Raw genomic sequence first — 18,530 nt, forward strand, 5'->3', positions numbered from 1 at the left:
CTCTTCCTGATCACAAAACTTTTATTTTCCTCACTTTCTTTTTCTCCTACTCTCCATCCATCCATTTTCTTTACTCCCTTGTCCCTTAGTGGGGTCAGGAGGTGCTGGTGCCTCTCCAGCTGCAGGTTCTTCTCCAGCTAACGTTGCGGGTGAGAGGCGGGGTCACCTGGACAGGCTGCCAGTCTGTCGCAGGGCAACACAGAGACACAACCATGCACACACACACTCACACCTAGGAGCAATTTGGAGAGACCAATTAACCCGACAATCATGTTTTTGGACTGTGGGAGGAAACCGGAGTACCTGGAGAAAACCCACCATGCACAGGGAGAACATGGAGACTCCATGCAGAAAGACCGGGGCCGGGAATTGAACCCAGAACCTTCTTGCTGCAAGGCAACAGCTCTTCTCCTCTCCAGTTTGCTTTATTTGCTGTTATTTCTACTGTTAACTTTTTGTTTTATCTGCTATTTTTCTGATTGGCTGTGGTTCTGGAGGAGAAATAATGATGCAATAATAATGATGATTGTTAATGTTTTTGCTAATGACTTCAAAGAGGTTTCCCTTGCATGCTTCAGTGTTTGGCCATATCTGTTCAGTCTCTTTTTGGAGGTTTTGCGGTGAGCCTGGAATCCAGTTTTCCGCTATTTTCTGTTTTTCAAAACTCCCTTTTTCACTTCCGGCTAGTAATGCAGGAATATATACGGTACACAACAGAAATCAAAACATGGTAAACAGGAAGCTTAATGGCATGGAGTGAAAGGGAAGAGCTCTTTAAAACTGTCAGTGTTAATGGGTTAGTGCAAATTTCACTTAAAAAAACACACAGTGATGGACGTTTGGATAAAATACGCATTTTTATTTTTAATGTTAGTTTCAGTTTTAGGAGCAAGTTCATTTCACTTCAATCTCAACTGATCTAAACAAGCAGAACAGAGGAAGATAAACAACAAATATATCACTGCAAATATTAAATATTAGAGTGACAGAAACATTTTTGTTAAATAAGAATGACAGAAATCAGCAGTGATTCCATTATGGCTCCTGGAACACAGAGAACTACAATTAAACCAGACGGATAAAGAGCAGAACAGCAGAGACATCAGAACAACGAACCCTGATCAACAATCAGAAGGAGGAGAGGAGTTGGGTTTACAGAACTCTACAGAACCACAAACATAAACCCCAGCGTGCAGCGGCTGAGTGAATCTGGTCTGGACTCTGTGCAGGAGCGTCGTGGTTTTAGAGACGCTGTAGAAGGACAGAAGACCTGCTGTGTGGTCCAGGAACACTCCGACTCTGGAGGAAACTGGACCTGAGATGGAGGTCCAGACGTTGTCGTGGCCATAACTGAAACCACTTTGGGAACAACTCAATACCCAAGAATTGGCATTATGTCCAAATAGACATTCATTTCCCCATCCTGCCTTGTTGATGTTCTTGCATGCGACTCCGACATAAACTTGCTGGCCGCTCCACTCCACCTCCCAGTAACAGCGTCCAGTGAGACGCTCTCTGCTCAGGACCTGGTAACATCCGGTGAATCTGTCTGGGTGTTGAGAATAAGACTGATGTTGGCACATTCTTTGTGCCTTCCTGTTCCTCTCTGATAATAACAGCTTTCTGTGTGCTGTGTTTGGATCCAGAGTGATCTCACACAAATATTTTAACAATCCAGTTCTGCTCTTTGGTTCTGGTTCTGACAGTAGATTATCCATCTCAGAGACCATCAGTGAGATGTTTATCCATGTGTCTCTCAGGACGTTCTGTAGTTTATCTCCGAGACTCTTTAAGGATGTGGCAGCAGCTGAGTCACAGCTCAGATGACGGATGTTGATGCTGGATGAGCCTTTGGGCTCCCTGGCTGGCAGTGAGGGGTAGTTGAGGAGAAACTGGCTGTGATCCTCTGTGTGTGAGAGCTGCTCCAGCTCAGCGTCTCTCCTCTTCAGCTCACTGATCTCCTGCTCCAGCTTCTCCTGAACATCTTTGACTCGACTCACTTCATCTTCCTGCTGGGATCTGATCTGGTGCTTCACCTCAGAGCTTCTTTTCTGGAGGAGACAGATCAGCTCAGTGAAGATCTTCTCACTGTCCTCCACTGCTTCATCAGCAGAGTGATTGATGGCCTCCACCTCCTGCTGAAGCAGCTTCACATCTTTCTCCCTTTCCTGGATTCCCCAATGGATGTTTCGTCGTCTCTCCTCCAGCTCTTTCTGCTTGTTGGTCCTTTCTGCTGCAGCTGACACTGTGTCATGGTCTTTATGTTCATCCATTAAACAGATGAGACAGATGCACTTCTGATCAGTGCGACAGAACATCTTCATCACCTCATCATGCTGAGAGCAGATTTTCTTCTGGAGGTTCTTGGTCGGCTCCACCAGCTTGTGTTTCTTCAGTCCAACGACATCGAGGTGAGGTTGGAGGTGATTCCTACAGTAGGAAACCAAACAGACCAGACAGGACATGAAGGCTTTCAGCTTCCTCCCAGTGCAGAAATCACAGGCCACGTCTTCAGGTCCAGCATAGCAGTGATCAGCAGGAGCGGATTGGAGTCCAGTCTTCTTCAGCTGCTCCACTAAAGCTGCTAGCATGGTGTTCTTCTGCAGGAGAGGCCTTGGTGTGAAGGTCTGTCTGCACTGAGGGCAGTGGTAGATTTTCTTCTCCCCACTCTCATCCCAGAAGCTTTTAATGCAGCTCATGCAGTAGCTGTGTCCACAGGGAATCGTCACCGGATCCTTCAGTAGATCCAGACAGATCGGGCAGGAGAAAGTTTCTCGGTCCACATGAACCGCCTGCTGCGCCATTTCTCCTCTCAGTCACAGAGACTGTGTGAGTTTCATCTGCAGAAAACAGAAACTGGTTTGAGCTCTCATCCACCAATCACAGGTCAGTGCAGAGAAGCTGCAGCCAATCAGGTTTTACCTTCAGCAGATGTTGGTTCCACTAAGAGCTATTTTAGATCAGGAAGGAGAGGGAGGAACGTCAGACTTTGATTCCAGGAACTGGAGGGCTGAGAAAATGATAAAGGTTAAATTTTAAACTGATTCACAGCATATTTCTGTTAGTCCCCCCCCCGCCCCCCTCCCCACACACACACCCCACCCCCTAAACTATTAAGCTATCCACTGTTCCAGATAATGAAATAAAATAGCTACTGAAGAAACTGGGTGTTTGGCTGCTCAGGAAAGTCTCTTATTGTTTCCTAACTGCACTAAAATGGCAACGTGACACACATATACATCATGTTCACATCTGTTTATTTGCTGCTGCTGAAAATGCATCTTCATAAAAAGCTGTGACACATTTCCGTGACTGACAGCAGGCAGAAGTGCTGCAACCAGCCATGTGGAGGTTCTGGACATTTTTAACTCCATCCCAGCAGAACTTCACCAACATTGTGGAGTTTAGGAGTAAAAATCTGCTTCAACAACAGAATAACCAGAAAACATTTCATTTAAATCTCACGCCACCCCTAACAAGGATAAATCTTTACTGGTGGATTTGTGAGATTGAATTTCTTAAAAGCAAATTCCTTTCACTGTCGCATTGAAATCTACAATCATACCAATCATTTTACAATGTTTCCATTTACCTTTAATCTATGCCAAATAAACTCCTGAACACACTAAACACACATTAAAAGTAAGTACGTTTTACAATCAACACACCTTTTGACTCTTCGGACTCCGGGCTGCCAGTATTAAACAGTGTTTGTTGCTCCATGAAAAGCAAAGTGCCGCAGTAACCGCAGTATTTGGGGGAAAACAAACCAACTGCACTAGGTAGAAAGTGCAAATTCAAAAGTAAACAGTTCCAACCAGAAGTTAAGGACTTCACTGCATAAACATCAAGATAATTGGAAAAATAAAACATTCAAATTTGCTGTAATAAAAAAAATACTTGTGGTTATTTACATAATTAACATTTGAACAGGAAAGTGTCTTCACTTTGACATTACTGCATCGTTTTATTGGCTCTATTTTTATCTGTACTTCTGTTGTTTTTATACTTTTAGTCGTTTTAGTTTTAGTACATTTGTAGCTTTTTCTCAGTAGCTAAGTTGAATGTTACTATCAACCGTACAGTTAAAATTATTAATTGTAAGGCTGAATTATTTTTTAGTAAACTCTGGTATATAGGAGAAAAGTTGTCTGTATTTATTTCACACACGTGTTGCATCAGATCACGCCAGAACTGGATGGATTTGAACTTTTACCTGTTCGTTTTACACCCAGGCCTTATCAGGCAGGTATTTATAAACATAACTGAGGTTGAACTATTTGGCTATTATGTTTTTGATAATTCCGGTGTAAAATCAACCATTTCGATCTAAGTTAATATTTTTATCAGTAATTGCTCAAACCAAAATTAGACTCCTATTGCACCACAATATAATGAAAAGAAAACTTTACAAATTTCACTGGAATTAAGTTGTTTTATTGAAGAAAGCCAATCAGAGAGAGCAGTACAAATATTAAAACTACATTATTTGAACCCAAGAGGTTTAGATTTTCATGTGGGGAAGTATCAGCAGTGATTTTATTTGTGGCCCCTGAAACACAGAGAACTACATTAAACCAGAAAAGTAAATGAACTCAGAACAACTCAGATAAGCAACCACGGAGATAAGAGGGAATCCTATCTGGATTCTGCAGAGTTCTGTTCTGGGTTTACAGAACTGCAGAGGATCTTTACAAACATAAACCCCAGCATGCAGCGGCTGAGTGACTCTGGTCTGGACTCTGTAGAGGAGAGTCGTGGTTTCAGAGACGCTGTAGGACAGAAGACCTGCTCTGTGATCCCGGTACAGTCAGACTCTGGAGGAAACTGGACCTGAGATGGAGATTCGTATGTTCTGACCAAAACTAAAACAAGTCAGTGCACTCAGATTTTCATTTTGGCCAAATCCACATTCATTCACACCCTCAGCTCTGGGGGCTGAGGGTGTGAATGAACGTCTGTAAGCGATGGTTATATGAATTTGTTGCCCTCTCCACTGCACCTCAGAGTAACAACACCCAGTCAGACTCTCTACTCAAAACCTCAGTCCCATCAGTGAATCTGTCTGGATGACTAGAATAAGATGTTGACATATTTTTTTGTGTACTGCACAATTTCTAAAAGCAATAAACTAGACAGACAGACAAGGGCATGAACCGACACATCAGGAAAAGATGGCACAAGTAGCAACATTTGAGTCATGGCCAGCCGAGGCAGTGACATCAGGGAAATATATCTGTAACAAAGAAAAGTGTCTGCAGTTTGACCATTAATTTTGTGCAGCCTGCTCTCCCATGCAAAACAGTTTCTGAAAGAGATGGAATTATCTCAGAGCATGTCCTTGAGTCTGGTCGTACGATTCCATGGTTTTCATTCGGACGGAGGGAGGAGACTTTCTGCATGGAGTTTGCATGTTCTCCCTGTGCATGGTGGGTTCTCTCCAGCTTCCTCCCTCCAGCTTCCTCCCACAGTCCAAAAACATGACTGTCAGGTTTCTCTAAATTGTCCCTAGGTGTGTGAGTGTGTGTGCATGCTTGTTTGTCTCTGTGTTGCCCTGTGACAGACTGGCGACCTGTCCAGGGAGTCCCGACCCCACTAAGGGACCAGCGTGTGCAGAAAATGGATGGATGGATTTTACACCACAAAATAAACTCCTGACTATCCAAACAAAATCCTACTTTAAAATTTGTAAAGCTGCAGCTCCTCTATTTGCTTGTGCTTCTTTACTGGAGGCTGTTTCTCTTATCAATATGACAGAAACGGACCTTTCGCTGCAAATGAGCTAGTCAGTGCTTAATCGAGCTAGTACTAGTTTTAAGGTGGATTCTGAGCCTATCTTTATAGATTCTGCATATCACATCGTTCTGAAATTTCTGATCCACGCCACCTACCATTAGGTGGCGCACGATTGTATTGTTTTTACAATAAACACCAGAAGAAGTACGAAAACAAGCGAACGAAAAAGAATAAGTTGCGTCAATATTTTGCTTTCTTCTATTTAATTCCAGCTTTCTGTATTTAATGTACCATTTATAAGCTTTGATAGTATTTCTTAGTTTGTGTTTAACACCCATTTTTCCCTGGTTTACCAGCAACAGCAGGCCGACGAAGACTTGTTAGCCCCCTGGCTAACAGAGAAGCTAACTGTTTCCTAGGATAAATGGGACAAAAAGAGACTTTATATTGAAAATATTGGACATTTACTGGAGTCTTGTCGGTTTACAGTCTTTCTCGGACGAGCAAATACGTCAAGAGTCGGTAAGAGAGAAATATTTGGCGATCTGTTGCATTAAATCCTAGCTAACAGCTTCTTATGCTGGGAGCTGCTGTGACACGTCAGCGTCTCCGCCATATTGAGAGAGGAAACAGCCGCCCGTAAAGCATAAAAGTGAATGGAGGAGCTGCGGTTTGAAAAGGATCCAATACAGTTTAGTGTTTGAATTTAACATAAAATTCATACATTTTTCAAACATAAGTGTTTATTCTCATTCTTTTAGGGTTCTTTGACCGTCTCTCTAGGGATACAGGTGAAAATAACCTTCTGGAAATTATTGCATTAACAAAGTATTTAATATGCACTGTTCATGCAAAAAATAAAAATAAAATTCAGTCAGCATTACCTATGTGTAGTAAATTTATATTTTGTATTTATTCATGTTAACTGCCTTGTAAACAGCTCTCCACATCACAACCTGGAAGGTTCTGAGATTTTGCTTCTGAATTTTAAGGTCTGAATAAATTTAAATAAAAAGATGGAGGGTGAGAGATAGTTTTGGAAAATTTCTGGCCATATATAACTTATGTTTATTCTTTAGTCCGACCTTCCATTCAGTTGTCCATAGACTATGTATTAATCTGCCCATTTAGCCAACTACTGGACCAAAAATGGCAGTAAAAGACTTGTAGATAAGAACACACTGTAAAAAGAATTACTATTTATATTTCTGACTTGATATTTATCTTTATTCTTGTAATATTAGTTTCCTCAAGACAAAGAAACGACAGCTTGCTTGCAACCTAAAATGTCCTGTTAGGTTTGGTGGTACAACCCAATCCAGTGTTCTGTTCTGATCCGTTCAGGCTTTGCTTGGTGACCTTTCCTGGTGTAGAAATGATGTATGAAAAATGTTCAAAGTTATCTGTTAAAATCAATAATTTATGATGAAATGACTGGAGCTTCCACTAGGGGCAGCATGCATGATAGTACACAAATAGAATATTCAATGAAATTATGTGGAATAACCACATTTTCTTCCCTCACATAAATGCATTTTAACCCCATTAATAAGCCATAATTCTCTCTTGTTACCGCAGGCTTTCCACGCCATCATGTCTGTCATCACATGGGAGGTCGTTGGCGATCACTTTCTCATCAACCAAGTAAACAACTCCATTCTTGACTGTAACGAAGGCAATGCGGTGGAGGAGAAACTGGAGGAACCAGAAGCTCGATTGATTAAAGAAGAAGAGATCGAAGTCTGCATCATTCAGGATGACGAGCGGGTTGATGTGAAGAAGGAAACTCGCACAAGTATTCTGACTTCCACTTGTGAGGAAACGTTTCACGGTGAGCCAGAACTCCAGCAGATGTTGGGGAGAAAGAATGAACCAGAACAAATCGATAAGGAACCAGTTGAAGGCAGTGCCTTCCAGGAAGACGACCAGCGAGGAGTGAAGCAAGAGATGGACACCTTTATGGTGACACCTTCTTGTGAACCAGAACCAAACAGTGACATCGTACACGACAGAAACTTTGCTTGTGAAGTTTGTGGTAAATGCTTTACTAAATCTAACTATCTGACTGATCACATAAGAACCCACTCGGGTGAAAAACCCTTTTTATGTCTAACCTGTGGGAAAGGTTTCACACAGAAAACTAACTTGATTGTACACCTGAGAACCCACACTGGGGAAAAGCCCCATTCCTGTCAATTATGTGGGAAGTCTTTCAGAGCCAGTGGCCATTTGGCTAGCCACATGAGAACTCACACGGGGGAGAAGCCTTTCTCATGTTTGGTCTGTGGGAAAGGCTTCACCCAGCAAAGTAACTTGACTGTTCACATGAGAACTCATTCTGGAGAAAAACCTTACTCCTGTGATGTTTGTGGGAAAGCCTACAGTGACAAAACATACTTAAATGATCACATAAGAAGCCACACAGGTGAGAAGCCTTATTCTTGTAAAGTTTGTGGCAAATCCTTCAGTAACCGGAGTCCTTTGACCAACCACATGAGGACTCACACAGGCGAGAAGCCGTATCACTGCAAAACCTGTGGTAAAGCTTTTAGCGACTGTAGCAATCTGGCTAAGCACATGAGAACCCATACAGGTGAGAAGCCCTACTACTGTAACGTTTGTGGTAAAGCTTCTAGTGACAGCAGTAGCATGGCTAAGCATATGAGAACCCACACGAGTGGGAAGCTTTATACTTGTTAAGTTTGTTGAAGTTCTTCCCAAAATAATAAGCAGATTACATAAAAATTCTGTTTATTCTGTCTGAGCTGTTGAATAGCTCCTAAATCCATCTCCAGGTGCCTATCTGCTGCCGGATGTGAGGTTCATCTTGGACAGGCAACACAGGACAAACAACCATCCAAGCATCCATTATCAAACATGCTTATTCCCTGTGGGGTCGTGAGAGTGCTGGTGCCTTTCTCCAGCAGTCAACGGGTGAGAGGCGAGATCACTGGACAGGTCGCCTGTCCATCACAACTTTATTTAAATTGATTAATTACATTTTTGGCAACAAAAATAATAATAATCATAATTGAAAAAATAATCAAACATTTTCAGGTTCTAAATTCTTTCAGTTAAATTTTTTTCAGTTGCAAAAAACGTTTTTTTTTTTTTTTATCTTTTGAACAAACTTTATGGCCACAATTTATCTCCAGAGATTTTCTTTTAAATGTGTGAGGAGTCATTAACTCCAAGAGAGAAATTGCTTCTAGGGATCTTCTAGAAATTAACAAAAGGAGTATATTATTTCTTAACTATGACAAAACCACTTACAGCTTATTCAAAGTGCCTTACTGACGGTGCATTACAAACTCATTAGTGTTTCCCTGCCCAGGTTGTTAAAAATTGAGCGTAGCTTGTTAAGATCTTACCTGGATGATTCTGCATACTGAATAGAAATTACCCCAATTTCTTTTTTTAATCTGGTGGTCATCTTAATTTTCAAACATCAAAAAAATGCTTGGAACTGACATATGTGATCCATAACAGCTTTTCTCGAATTTCTGTAATCACAAATAATTTCTAAAAAAACAAAAAAATGTTGCTGCAGTGAGAGGAATTTAAATTTCTGGTTGGTTTTGTTGTGAAAATTAGAGATATTATGGATCTTGCAACTGTATATTACTTTAGCTTTTTTCTTAGTATATAACAGACATGTTTTATTATTTTTAAATTAAAACATCATTTAAGTCAACATTTTTCCCTTGAAGCCTTTTATAAAGACTGAATTTTATTTGAATTTGGAATTGTGTTTTAGTTCCTTCAATCAATGAATTATTTTTAATGTATGAGTCTGTGGTTATTGTGTGTATCTTGTATGAAGAACATTGTGTATGTTTTGCATTTGCACTTTTATTATTCATTAACAGTATTTATATTATTTTGATGGAAGACGCTGTTTGTGTGAAATGTGTATAAATCCACCAAGACTGACTTCTAACTCGTTTGTTTCTGGCACTACACCTCCCTCTAGTGGACAAATAAAGAAATGAGTTAAACATGTTTGACGATGATTAAGTAAGACTTTTTAACTGAAAACTGAAAAGTTTACTGGGCTTATCACTTCCTGGTGGATGTTGGAGATCTCCTTGATTAGTTAGTTTCCTTTGCTTCAGTATAGATTTATAAATTAGTCCTATGGCATAAGAATGTTTTTCTTTTTTAAACACAGGAAACATAATGGAACTGTTATTGCTCCTCTGCAAATTCTGCTGAATCTACCAACATCCGTGTGAGAAGCCATTTCCTTGTGAGTTGTGTGGAAAATCTTACATAGGCAGTCGTGATTTGGCTCGTCACATCCGGATTCACCCAGGTGAGAAGCCGTTTTCCTGTGGCTTGTGTCAGAAATTATGCAGAACCAGCAATGACTTGGCTTTTCATGTCGGAACTTATACGGGACAATCTGTGTTCTCATAAAGTGTGTGATAAATCTTTCAGTATCAGAAACTAACTGTTTGCTCCACTACGAACCCATTTAGGTGAGAAGCTGTTTTCTTGTGACTCGTGAAAAGTCCTTTGACTAGAATAGTGATCTCACTTGTCACTTAAGAATTCACATGGGCTAGAAACCATACTCTTGAGAAGAATGTGACTGTTGTCACCCTGCAGATCACCTGGAATAAAGCGATGGTGAGGCAGTTTTCCTATAGAACAGAAAAAATGTTTATTTGATCGACAGCCTCACTACAGTGATGCATTTTATGGCAGCTATGTTTGTGTTTAATACATTGTGACTTCTAAGGATTTATAAATTGCAAAGCTTTGTTTATTTTTTAGTGTTTATGTATCTCTGTTACATGTGAATTTTTACCATTGTGACATTTATGTTTTTTTTTCCTTTTTGATGATCGTAACTGAATCATTGGCCATCCTTGTGTTATTTTCAGATACTTCTAATAAAAAACTTAATTTATAGACTTCCGTCTTTTTAATTCTCACCACCTGATTTTCAGGTCTATAAAGTAACATTTTAGTATTGTTTTATTATGTTATTGTTTTACTGCATTTTTCGGGCACTGGTCACAAATTTGACATTTGTGATGAATAGCTTGGATCACATTTCTACGTAGAGATATTTCAATATTGCAGCCAAACGTGCATCTACTGAATATTGGCTTGAAGAGGGTGAATATGTATTCAATCTCTTGCTTGATGTCTCATTTTTAAAAATTGCCATTACTTAGAAATCAGTTTTCACTTTGACAAAGGTATTTTTCTTTATTAATTTAATTAATTAAGCGTAATTTGTTCCTCATGGTTGATTTGTAAAGTAATAAAATACGGATACGGATAAATACTTTTTATAGGTACTGCATAATACGTGGATGACTTGTATCGATGGACAGAAACTGTTTTAAAAGGGGCTAAATCTGTTGAAATGATTTCAGCTCAAACCCTGAATACAGAAATTAAAACCGTTTAAGAAAAAAATAATTACTTTGAGTGTGTTGTGTGAGGGGTTTAAAATTGCGTTTAGTTTGTCAAAAAAAAAAAAAAATGATGAGGAAGATTGTAGTTTTTACGAAAGATCTGTTTCCTGTCGAGTAAGAGGCGGTGTTGTACTTGCAATTCGGTTGTCAACTACAAAATAAAGCCGAAGAAGAAAAATAAATAAATAAAACAAAACAAGGGAGGCGGCGGGTCCGTTCTTTGTATGTAAAGCGTTCTTCTCCTTTTGTCTCATTATGAGTATTAATAGTATTTGCAGTCAATCTTTCGCAGCGATGTTTTTTCTGTTTTAGCAGCTCTAACAGCCTGATAGGACAGTTAGCCTTCGAGCTAACTGAAAAGCTAACTCTGAGAAGAGATGCCGCAGCTAGTTTCCGGTCAGAGAATAGTGTTTTAATAAAGCTTCATAACTGAACGATGTGCTGCAAACATCACTTCTTCTCAATACTGAAACATGGCACTCAAGTAAAAGAGCTGGTTTTCACTAACTGTGATAGTAAATGCTTGGCAGGAGCTGCTTTGACTGCTACGTCTTAAAACACGTCAGAACGGCAGCCATATTGAAAGGGGAAGCAGTGGTTAGTAAAGATGAACTGCTGCAGTTTTAACTTGATTATGGCTTATTGTAAACAAAACTATATGTCGTACTAGTTGGGCATTTCTTGACACTAGAGTCTACCGCAAGGACACAGGGTTTTATAACTCCAAGATATCAGATCGCATCATAAAATATGATTCATTTATTATTATAAACAAGTTGAGCAAAAGACAAAGCCAATGTATGGTCAAATTAATCAACTGTGCAAAAATATTGAATAAATCATATTTTGATTTTCTTTATTTAAAACTACTATATTTATATAGTTTTTGCATGATGAGTCCAGGACTTCCAAATTAATTTATCCTAAATTATGATTGCTAAGAACTTTCTGTAACTTTACTTAATATAAACCCAACATTTTTCCAGATGTCTTTGAATATTTATTGAAAAATAAAAACCACTAATTAAGCTTTTGCCCATTGTTTTCTCAAACCGAGGTTTAGGCATTTCCTGTGTCATTTCCTCTGGTGCACTTTAACATGAATATCATCATCTGAAAGAGACACATTTGTGTCCTCAGCAAACAAGAACAAAACCTTGGAAATTGTAATGACTTATTTATAGACATGATTAAGAGTTTTGTTCCCAATATTGACCCCTGGAGGACACCACAAGTCATGTTCTAACTTCATGAACTGTTTTATCCTGCAGAAATAGCAGATTAACCAATTAACTGCCAGCCCAATCCGTGAATCCCCAATTCAGTGAGTAAAGAGAATAAACTAAGGTGAGAGGCCAGACTAGCTCCTGCTCCTCTGCAGAAAGAGAAAATAACAGAAATACAGACAACTTCTCTCCAAAATACATGAACTTAACAAAATAATTCAAACTTCCAGGTAAAACACTATCAAACTTACAAATCTAGTAACACTCAACTAAACTACAAAGTAAAAACGAAAAACTGAAAACTTACGAACAACCAAAAAGTAGACATTTAATATTGTTATTATTTTATTAACTAAAAAAACAACAGAAGTTAAGCTAACTTCCAGTGAGAATATACTCTGTCATAGTTTTTGCTATTTTATTGGGGCTTTTCTGTACATTAGAAGATTTAGGTCAACAAAGATGAAGAGGATGATGAAGCAGAAAGTTTTAATTGGCTGAGCGAAAATTGAATTTCTTTGCTAACAAAGTGATGTTTCTAGATCCTCATCTTGTCTGTTGCTTGTGTAAAAACATTTTGTCCTAATTGTCAATATTAAATTGTTGTGTTCTTCCTTCAGGTCCCAAACAGCATCATGTCTGTTAACATTTGGGTGGTTTCTGGTGATCAGTTACTCATTCAACCAGTAAGCAACTCCACTCATGACCACAACTTACCAAATGATCTAGAGATGGAAAAGGAACACGAGGAACCAGATCTACTGCAGATTACAGAGATGAAGGAGGAACCAGAATATCAACAGATCAAAAAGGAACATGTTGAGTTTGAAAACTTTAATAACATGAAATCTGTCGTCAAGCAGGAGGTCGACACCTTTACGGTGTGTGTTGGTTATGATGACACATTCCAGAGCAAACCTGAACTGCTGCAGATGATGGAAGTAAAGGAGGAAACAAAACCAGAACAGGTTAAAGAAGAACTGGAGGAACTAGAAACTGTTCAGGTTAAACAGGAAGAGGAGGAACTCTACAGTGATCAGGATGAAGATCAACTTTTAGTGAATCAAGAGGCCATTAGAGAGAATCTTATTTATGATGAAAAAGATCTAAACTCAGACAAAGGCCACTCTTCAAACTCCCCTGAAGCTGAAGACCAAACCCAGGGAGGAATGTCTTTATCTCCAACTTCAGAGGGAGAAGAAGAGCGGAGCACTGAGAAAGAACATCAGAAAATCCAAAAGGTGCCTTCTTGTGAAATATGTGGAAAACGTTTCATTCAGCAGAGGTACTTGGCTGATCACATGATTATTCACACGGGTGCAAAACCGTTCCAGTGTGGGACTTGTGGAAAGTGTTTCACCAGGAAAACTACCTTGAATTTTCACATGAGAATCCACACCGGCGAGAAGCCGTTTACCTGTAAAGTCTGCAGTAAGTCGTTCAGCTACAGCAGTGGTTTGGTACGTCACCTGAGAATCCACACGGGTGAAAGGCCGTTTTTGTGTCAGACCTGTGGGAAAAGCTTCGCTGATGGAGGTAGCCTAAGCACTCACATCAAAGTTCATCTGGTAGAGAAACCATTTCTATGTAGATCTTGTGATAAATCTTTCAGAAACAGCCGAGATCTGGTTCGTCACTCCAGACTCCACACAGGCGAGAAACCGTTCTCGTGTGGATTGTGCGGAAAGAGCTACCCAAGTAGAGGCAGCCTGAAAACACACTCCAAAGTCCACATGCATCAGAAGCCATTTGTGTGTGAGCTGTGTGCTAAAACTTTCACAAACAGGACTAACTTGGTCCGCCACAGGAGGACTCACACAGGCGAGAAGCCGTTTTCCTGTACAGCATGTGGTAAATTTTTTAGTGACAAGAGCACTCTAATGAGACATGTGAGAAGTCACACAGGCGAGAAGCCATTTTCCTGTAATTTTTGTGAAGTGTCTTTTACAGACAACAGTCAACTGACCCGTCACCTGAGGACTCACACAGGAGAGAAACCATTCTCATGTGTGACCTGTGGGAAGAAATTCTCCAAACTGTACAGTCTGACTATCCACATCCGGACTCATACAGGCGAAAAGCCGTTTTCCTGTCAACAGTGCGGTAAATTATTCACTGCCAGATGTAAGCTGACTGCACATATATGTAGAAATAGACCTTAGAAAGATGTTAAAGTTTGTAGAACATTATTTATTTGATCTGAAGAGGGAATGTGACCCATAACTATTATGATTTATCTACTTTTTTTTTTTAACCTGTAAACACGCCATTTCACACCCGTATGCTTAAACCACGGCAGAAACATATTTTGTTGGATTTGGTACGCGTAAATATGGGTTCTTTCAATTCATTATTTGATAGAATATAGTTTTTAAAAATGTGTTTATCTCCTGTTCAGTAGGAGGCGGTATTGCACCTGAAATCTGGTCGGATTAGAAGATTGTTGGAGAAAAATGAAAGGAATTTAAATATTGGATAGTTGGAGTATTTAAAGTTCATGATACAGATTTTAGTCCAACATTACTGAGGCCTTTAAAACTTACGTTGATGTTGATGTACATAAGCCATTATCAGTTTTTAAGAAGAGGAAATAAAGACAAATATTAGCCAATAGTTTTTTAGTCGTTGGAAATCAGTGATTATATGCAGATTTATACTCATGGATCAAAACACAGAAGTGAGTGATTTCAGAATTACACTTAAGATAAAAAACAACATTAAATCGTTTTAAGTACATGTGCAGAATAATTCTTTACAATATTTTTGGATTTAGAATAAAATACGAAAAGTAATGATTTGCAGTGATGGACAGGCAGCATTTGTGAAGATTCAAACAGGAAGTACAAATAATTATTTTAAGCTTGACGATTTAGAAAGTAAATATTGATATGCAGATAAAGTTATCTATATCTGAGGATAAATGCAGTTTGGACGGAAGTGAGAAGTTATGAGAAAAGCAGTGGAAAACGAGGTAAAAGGGAGACATGCAAATAGAGTGAAAAAAAGTATTGTTATTAAAAATAGAGGGATGAGAGATAAGTCGAATAACTTTTTAACGTTATTTTTTGAATGGTACTCATTTTAATATGGGAAACATTTTTATAATTAATAAAGAAACTATAAATTTTATTAGTTGTAGGAAGAATGTGAATCAAAGCATAACCTTGGAGATTAGTAAGGAAGTGAGGTTTGAAATTGTGGTTGCTCGATTAAATCAAATTGATAAGAAACACTGGATTAACAGACTATAGAGACAAGAAAATGATGTTTACTTGTATGGTTCAAGAGATGGCAGCAGTGCAACTATTTGAATGCAAACTGCCGTAAACCTGAGGAAGAAGAAATCCGGTCAACAACCAAAAAATAAAGAAGAAAAATATCAAGGCTGGTTTCTTCCTGCTCTTCGATTAAACCGTTTTTCACATCATGTCTCATTGTGAACTCTCATAGTAATCGCTGTCGACCTTTAACACTGATGTTCGTCTGTTTTAGCAGCTCCAACACTGAGAGACCAGTTAGCCGCCGAGCTATCCGAGAAGCTAACTCTAAGGAGAAGAAGCAGCTAGTTTCTATTTTAGACAAAAGCACAAAAACGCTTCACAAGGTGATTTATTGGACATGTGTGGACGTTGTGCGGCTACCAGCTCTTCTTCTGAGGAATAAAAACAGGACTATCCGGTAAGAGAAACATCACGAACAACAAACGCTTGATAGCTGCTACTTTGACTGCTAGGTGCACGTCAGAACGGACGCCATATTGGGAGGGGAAATGGTATAGATTAATTGGCAGAGGCAGATGGTTATTTTCTTTACCAAACCAGGAAGTGAACGATTCGCGTTGAACTTAAAGAAACAAAAATCATCCTCTGCCAATTAATCTATACTATTTCCCCTCCCAATATGGCGTCCGTTCTGACGTGATTCCATAAGACATTTATTAAGTGGTTAAACTAGAAATAAACTTTTTATTGCTCGTTCCGGGCGAGAGGCAGGGTCACCTGGACAGGTCGCCAGTCTGTCGCAGGGCAACACAGAGACACACAACCATGCACACACACACTCACACCTAGGGACAATTTAGAGAGGCCAATTAACCTGACAGTCATGTTTTTGGACTGTGGGAGGAAACCAGAGTACCCGGAGAAAACCCACCATGCACAGGGAGAACATGCAAACTCCATGCACAAAGACCCCAGGCCGGGAATCGAACCCAGAACCTTCTTGCTGCAAGGCAACAGCTCTACCAACTGCACCACTGTGCAGCCCACCACTTTACTATACGTTTCCATATGATCATTATGTTAAGAGGGAGACAGTTTCTGTCTTCTGAATCTGTCAGACTCTTTTTTTTCTGCTTTGGTCTTTCCAGATAATCATGTGACAAGTTGAAATTCTTTAAGACAGAAGCAACATGAATATGTTAAAGAATGTACCTAGAATATAATATAAATGCATTTTGTCAATCTTTCAGGTCCCAAACAGCATCATGTCTGATCAGTTCCTAATCCAACCAGAAATAAACTCCATTCATGACCACAACTTACCAAATGATCTGGAGACAAAAGAGGCACCAAATCCACTGCAGATTACAGAGATGAAGGAGGAAGCAGAATATCAACCGATCAAAAAAGAACAAGTTGAGCTCAACATCCCTCATGATAAGAAATCTGTAGTGAAGCAGGAAGCTGACACCTTTATGGTGGCTGCTGGTTGGGATGAAATATGCCAGAGCACACCTGAACCACAGAAAATGACGGAGACAAAGGAGGAACCCGGACCTGAACAGATTAAAGAGGAACTGCAGGAACCAGAACAGATTAAAGAGGAACTGCAGGAACCAGAACAGATTAAAGAGGAACTGCAGGAACCAGAACAGATTAAAGAGGAACTGCAGGAACCAGAACAGATTAAAGAACTGCAGGAAGAGCTGATGATGAATCAGAGCGACAGTGTTGACTGTCCTAAACTAAAAAAACTCGTTCTTGTAAAATTTGTGGGAAATATTTCATCAGGAAAACTTCCCTGAATTTTCACATGAGAATCCACAGCGATGAGAAGCCGCATAGCTGTGATGTCTGCAGTAAGTCTTTCATCCATAGCAGTCATTTGGTTCGTCACATGAGGATCCATACAGGCGAGAGACCGTTCTCGTGCAAGATCTGTGGAAAAAGCTACATCGATAGAAGTAGCTTAAACGCACACATCAGAACTTACCTGGGAGAGACCTGTGGATTGTACGATAAATCGTCCACCAAGAATCAGGATCTGGTTTGTCACGTTAGACACCACAAAGCCAGGAAGCCGTTCCCGTGTCCCATCTGCGGAAAAAGCTACACAACCAGAAGCAGCCTAAAAACACACAGCCTTGTCCACGGAGGCCAGATGCCGTTCTCGTGTGGACAGTGCGATAAATCTTTTGCAAACAAAGGAGATATGGTTATTCACATCAGAGTCCATACAGGTGAGCGGCCGTTCCCTTGTGGATCGTGCAATAAATATTTTATAAGCAATAGAGATCTGGTTCGTCATGTCAAACTGCACAAATCTGAGAGACCATTCCTGTGTACCACCTGTGGAAAATCCTACACTGACAATCGCAACCTTAAATCACACAGCAGAGTTCACCTGCAGGAGAAGCCATATCCCTGTGACCTGTGTGCCAAATCATTCGTAAACAGGACCGACTTAGTCCGCCACAGGAGGACTCACACAGGCGAAAAACCATTTTCGTGTGAATTATGTGGGAAATTATTTACTAACAAATACACTATGTTAAAACATGTAACCACTCACACAGACCAGAACCCTGGGATGCTGTTTACTTGTAATCTTTCTGACAGCGTTCAGCTGGACGATCACCTGAGGAGCCACACAGGTGAGCAGATCTTCTCATGCGTCACCTGTGGAGAGAAGTTCTCCAAACCGTACAGTCTGACGATGCACATCCGGACTCATACAGGCGAAAAATCATACTCCTGTGAACTGTGTGGTAAATTATTCACTGCCAGATATAAACTGACTGCACATGTATGTGAAAATAAACCTTAGAAAGATATTAAATTTGTAAACCATCATTTGTTTGACCCACAGTGGGAATGTGACCCATAACTATATTAACTTCATATTACCTATTTTA

At 39.8% G+C, this 18,530-nt stretch overlaps 3 protein-coding genes and 1 pseudogene across 5 annotated transcripts; 3 read left to right on the top strand and 1 right to left on the bottom strand.

The window, feature by feature from the left end:
* Positions 1-834: 834 nt before the first annotated feature.
* LOC103463170 (tripartite motif-containing protein 16-like) lies at positions 835-3,756 on the bottom strand. Its single transcript, XM_008406380.2, has 3 exons — positions 3,669-3,756; positions 2,923-3,010; positions 835-2,840 (listed from the first exon to the last, which is right to left on the bottom strand). Exon 3 carries the CDS (start codon positions 2,802-2,804, stop codon positions 1,122-1,124), a length of 1,683 nt encoding a protein of 560 aa, XP_008404602.1. The 5' UTR covers positions 2,805-2,840; positions 2,923-3,010; positions 3,669-3,756; the 3' UTR covers positions 835-1,121.
* A 2,146-nt stretch (positions 3,757-5,902) lies between these two features.
* LOC103463169 (uncharacterized) lies at positions 5,903-9,974 on the top strand. Its single transcript, XM_008406377.3, has 3 exons — positions 5,903-5,970; positions 6,093-6,258; positions 7,315-9,974. Exon 3 carries the CDS (start codon positions 7,330-7,332, stop codon positions 8,434-8,436), a length of 1,107 nt encoding a protein of 368 aa, XP_008404599.1. The 5' UTR covers positions 5,903-5,970; positions 6,093-6,258; positions 7,315-7,329; the 3' UTR covers positions 8,437-9,974.
* Positions 9,975-11,266: 1,292 nt separating this feature from the next.
* On the top strand, positions 11,267-14,568 carry LOC108165627 (uncharacterized). Of its 2 annotated transcripts, XM_008406372.3 has the most exons (3): positions 11,267-11,390; positions 13,015-13,930; positions 14,007-14,237. In XM_008406372.3, exons 2-3 carry the CDS (start codon positions 13,030-13,032, stop codon positions 14,105-14,107), a joined length of 1,002 nt encoding a protein of 333 aa, XP_008404594.2. In that variant the 5' UTR covers positions 11,267-11,390; positions 13,015-13,029; the 3' UTR covers positions 14,108-14,237. The 2 variants fall into 2 exon arrangements, with proteins under 2 accessions (XP_008404594.2, XP_017159793.2); XM_017304304.2 differs by having other exon boundaries at positions 11,268-11,390; positions 13,015-14,568.
* Positions 14,569-14,655: 87 nt separating this feature from the next.
* LOC103463165 (uncharacterized) lies at positions 14,656-18,454 on the top strand (annotated as a pseudogene). The gene is made up of 2 exons (XR_014087169.1): positions 14,656-16,072; positions 16,866-18,454. The product of XR_014087169.1 is annotated as an uncharacterized LOC103463165 (transcript).
* Positions 18,455-18,530: the final 76 nt, after the last annotated feature.

The sequence above is a fragment of the Poecilia reticulata genome, chromosome 4 (assembly GCF_904066995.2).
Source record: "Poecilia reticulata chromosome 4, P_reticulata-male-v2, whole genome shotgun sequence".
NCBI lineage: Eukaryota > Metazoa > Chordata > Actinopteri > Cyprinodontiformes > Poeciliidae > Poecilia > Poecilia reticulata.

Excerpts from the sequence above, each read along its gene's own strand:
- LOC103463170 (XM_008406380.2), bottom strand. The coding sequence starts at position 2,804 with ATGGCGCAGCAGGCGGTTCATGTGGACCGAGAAACTTTCTCCTGCCCG.
- LOC103463169 (XM_008406377.3), top strand. The coding sequence starts at position 7,330 with ATGTCTGTCATCACATGGGAGGTCGTTGGCGATCACTTTCTCATCAAC.
- LOC108165627 (XM_017304304.2), top strand. The coding sequence starts at position 13,030 with ATGTCTGTTAACATTTGGGTGGTTTCTGGTGATCAGTTACTCATTCAA.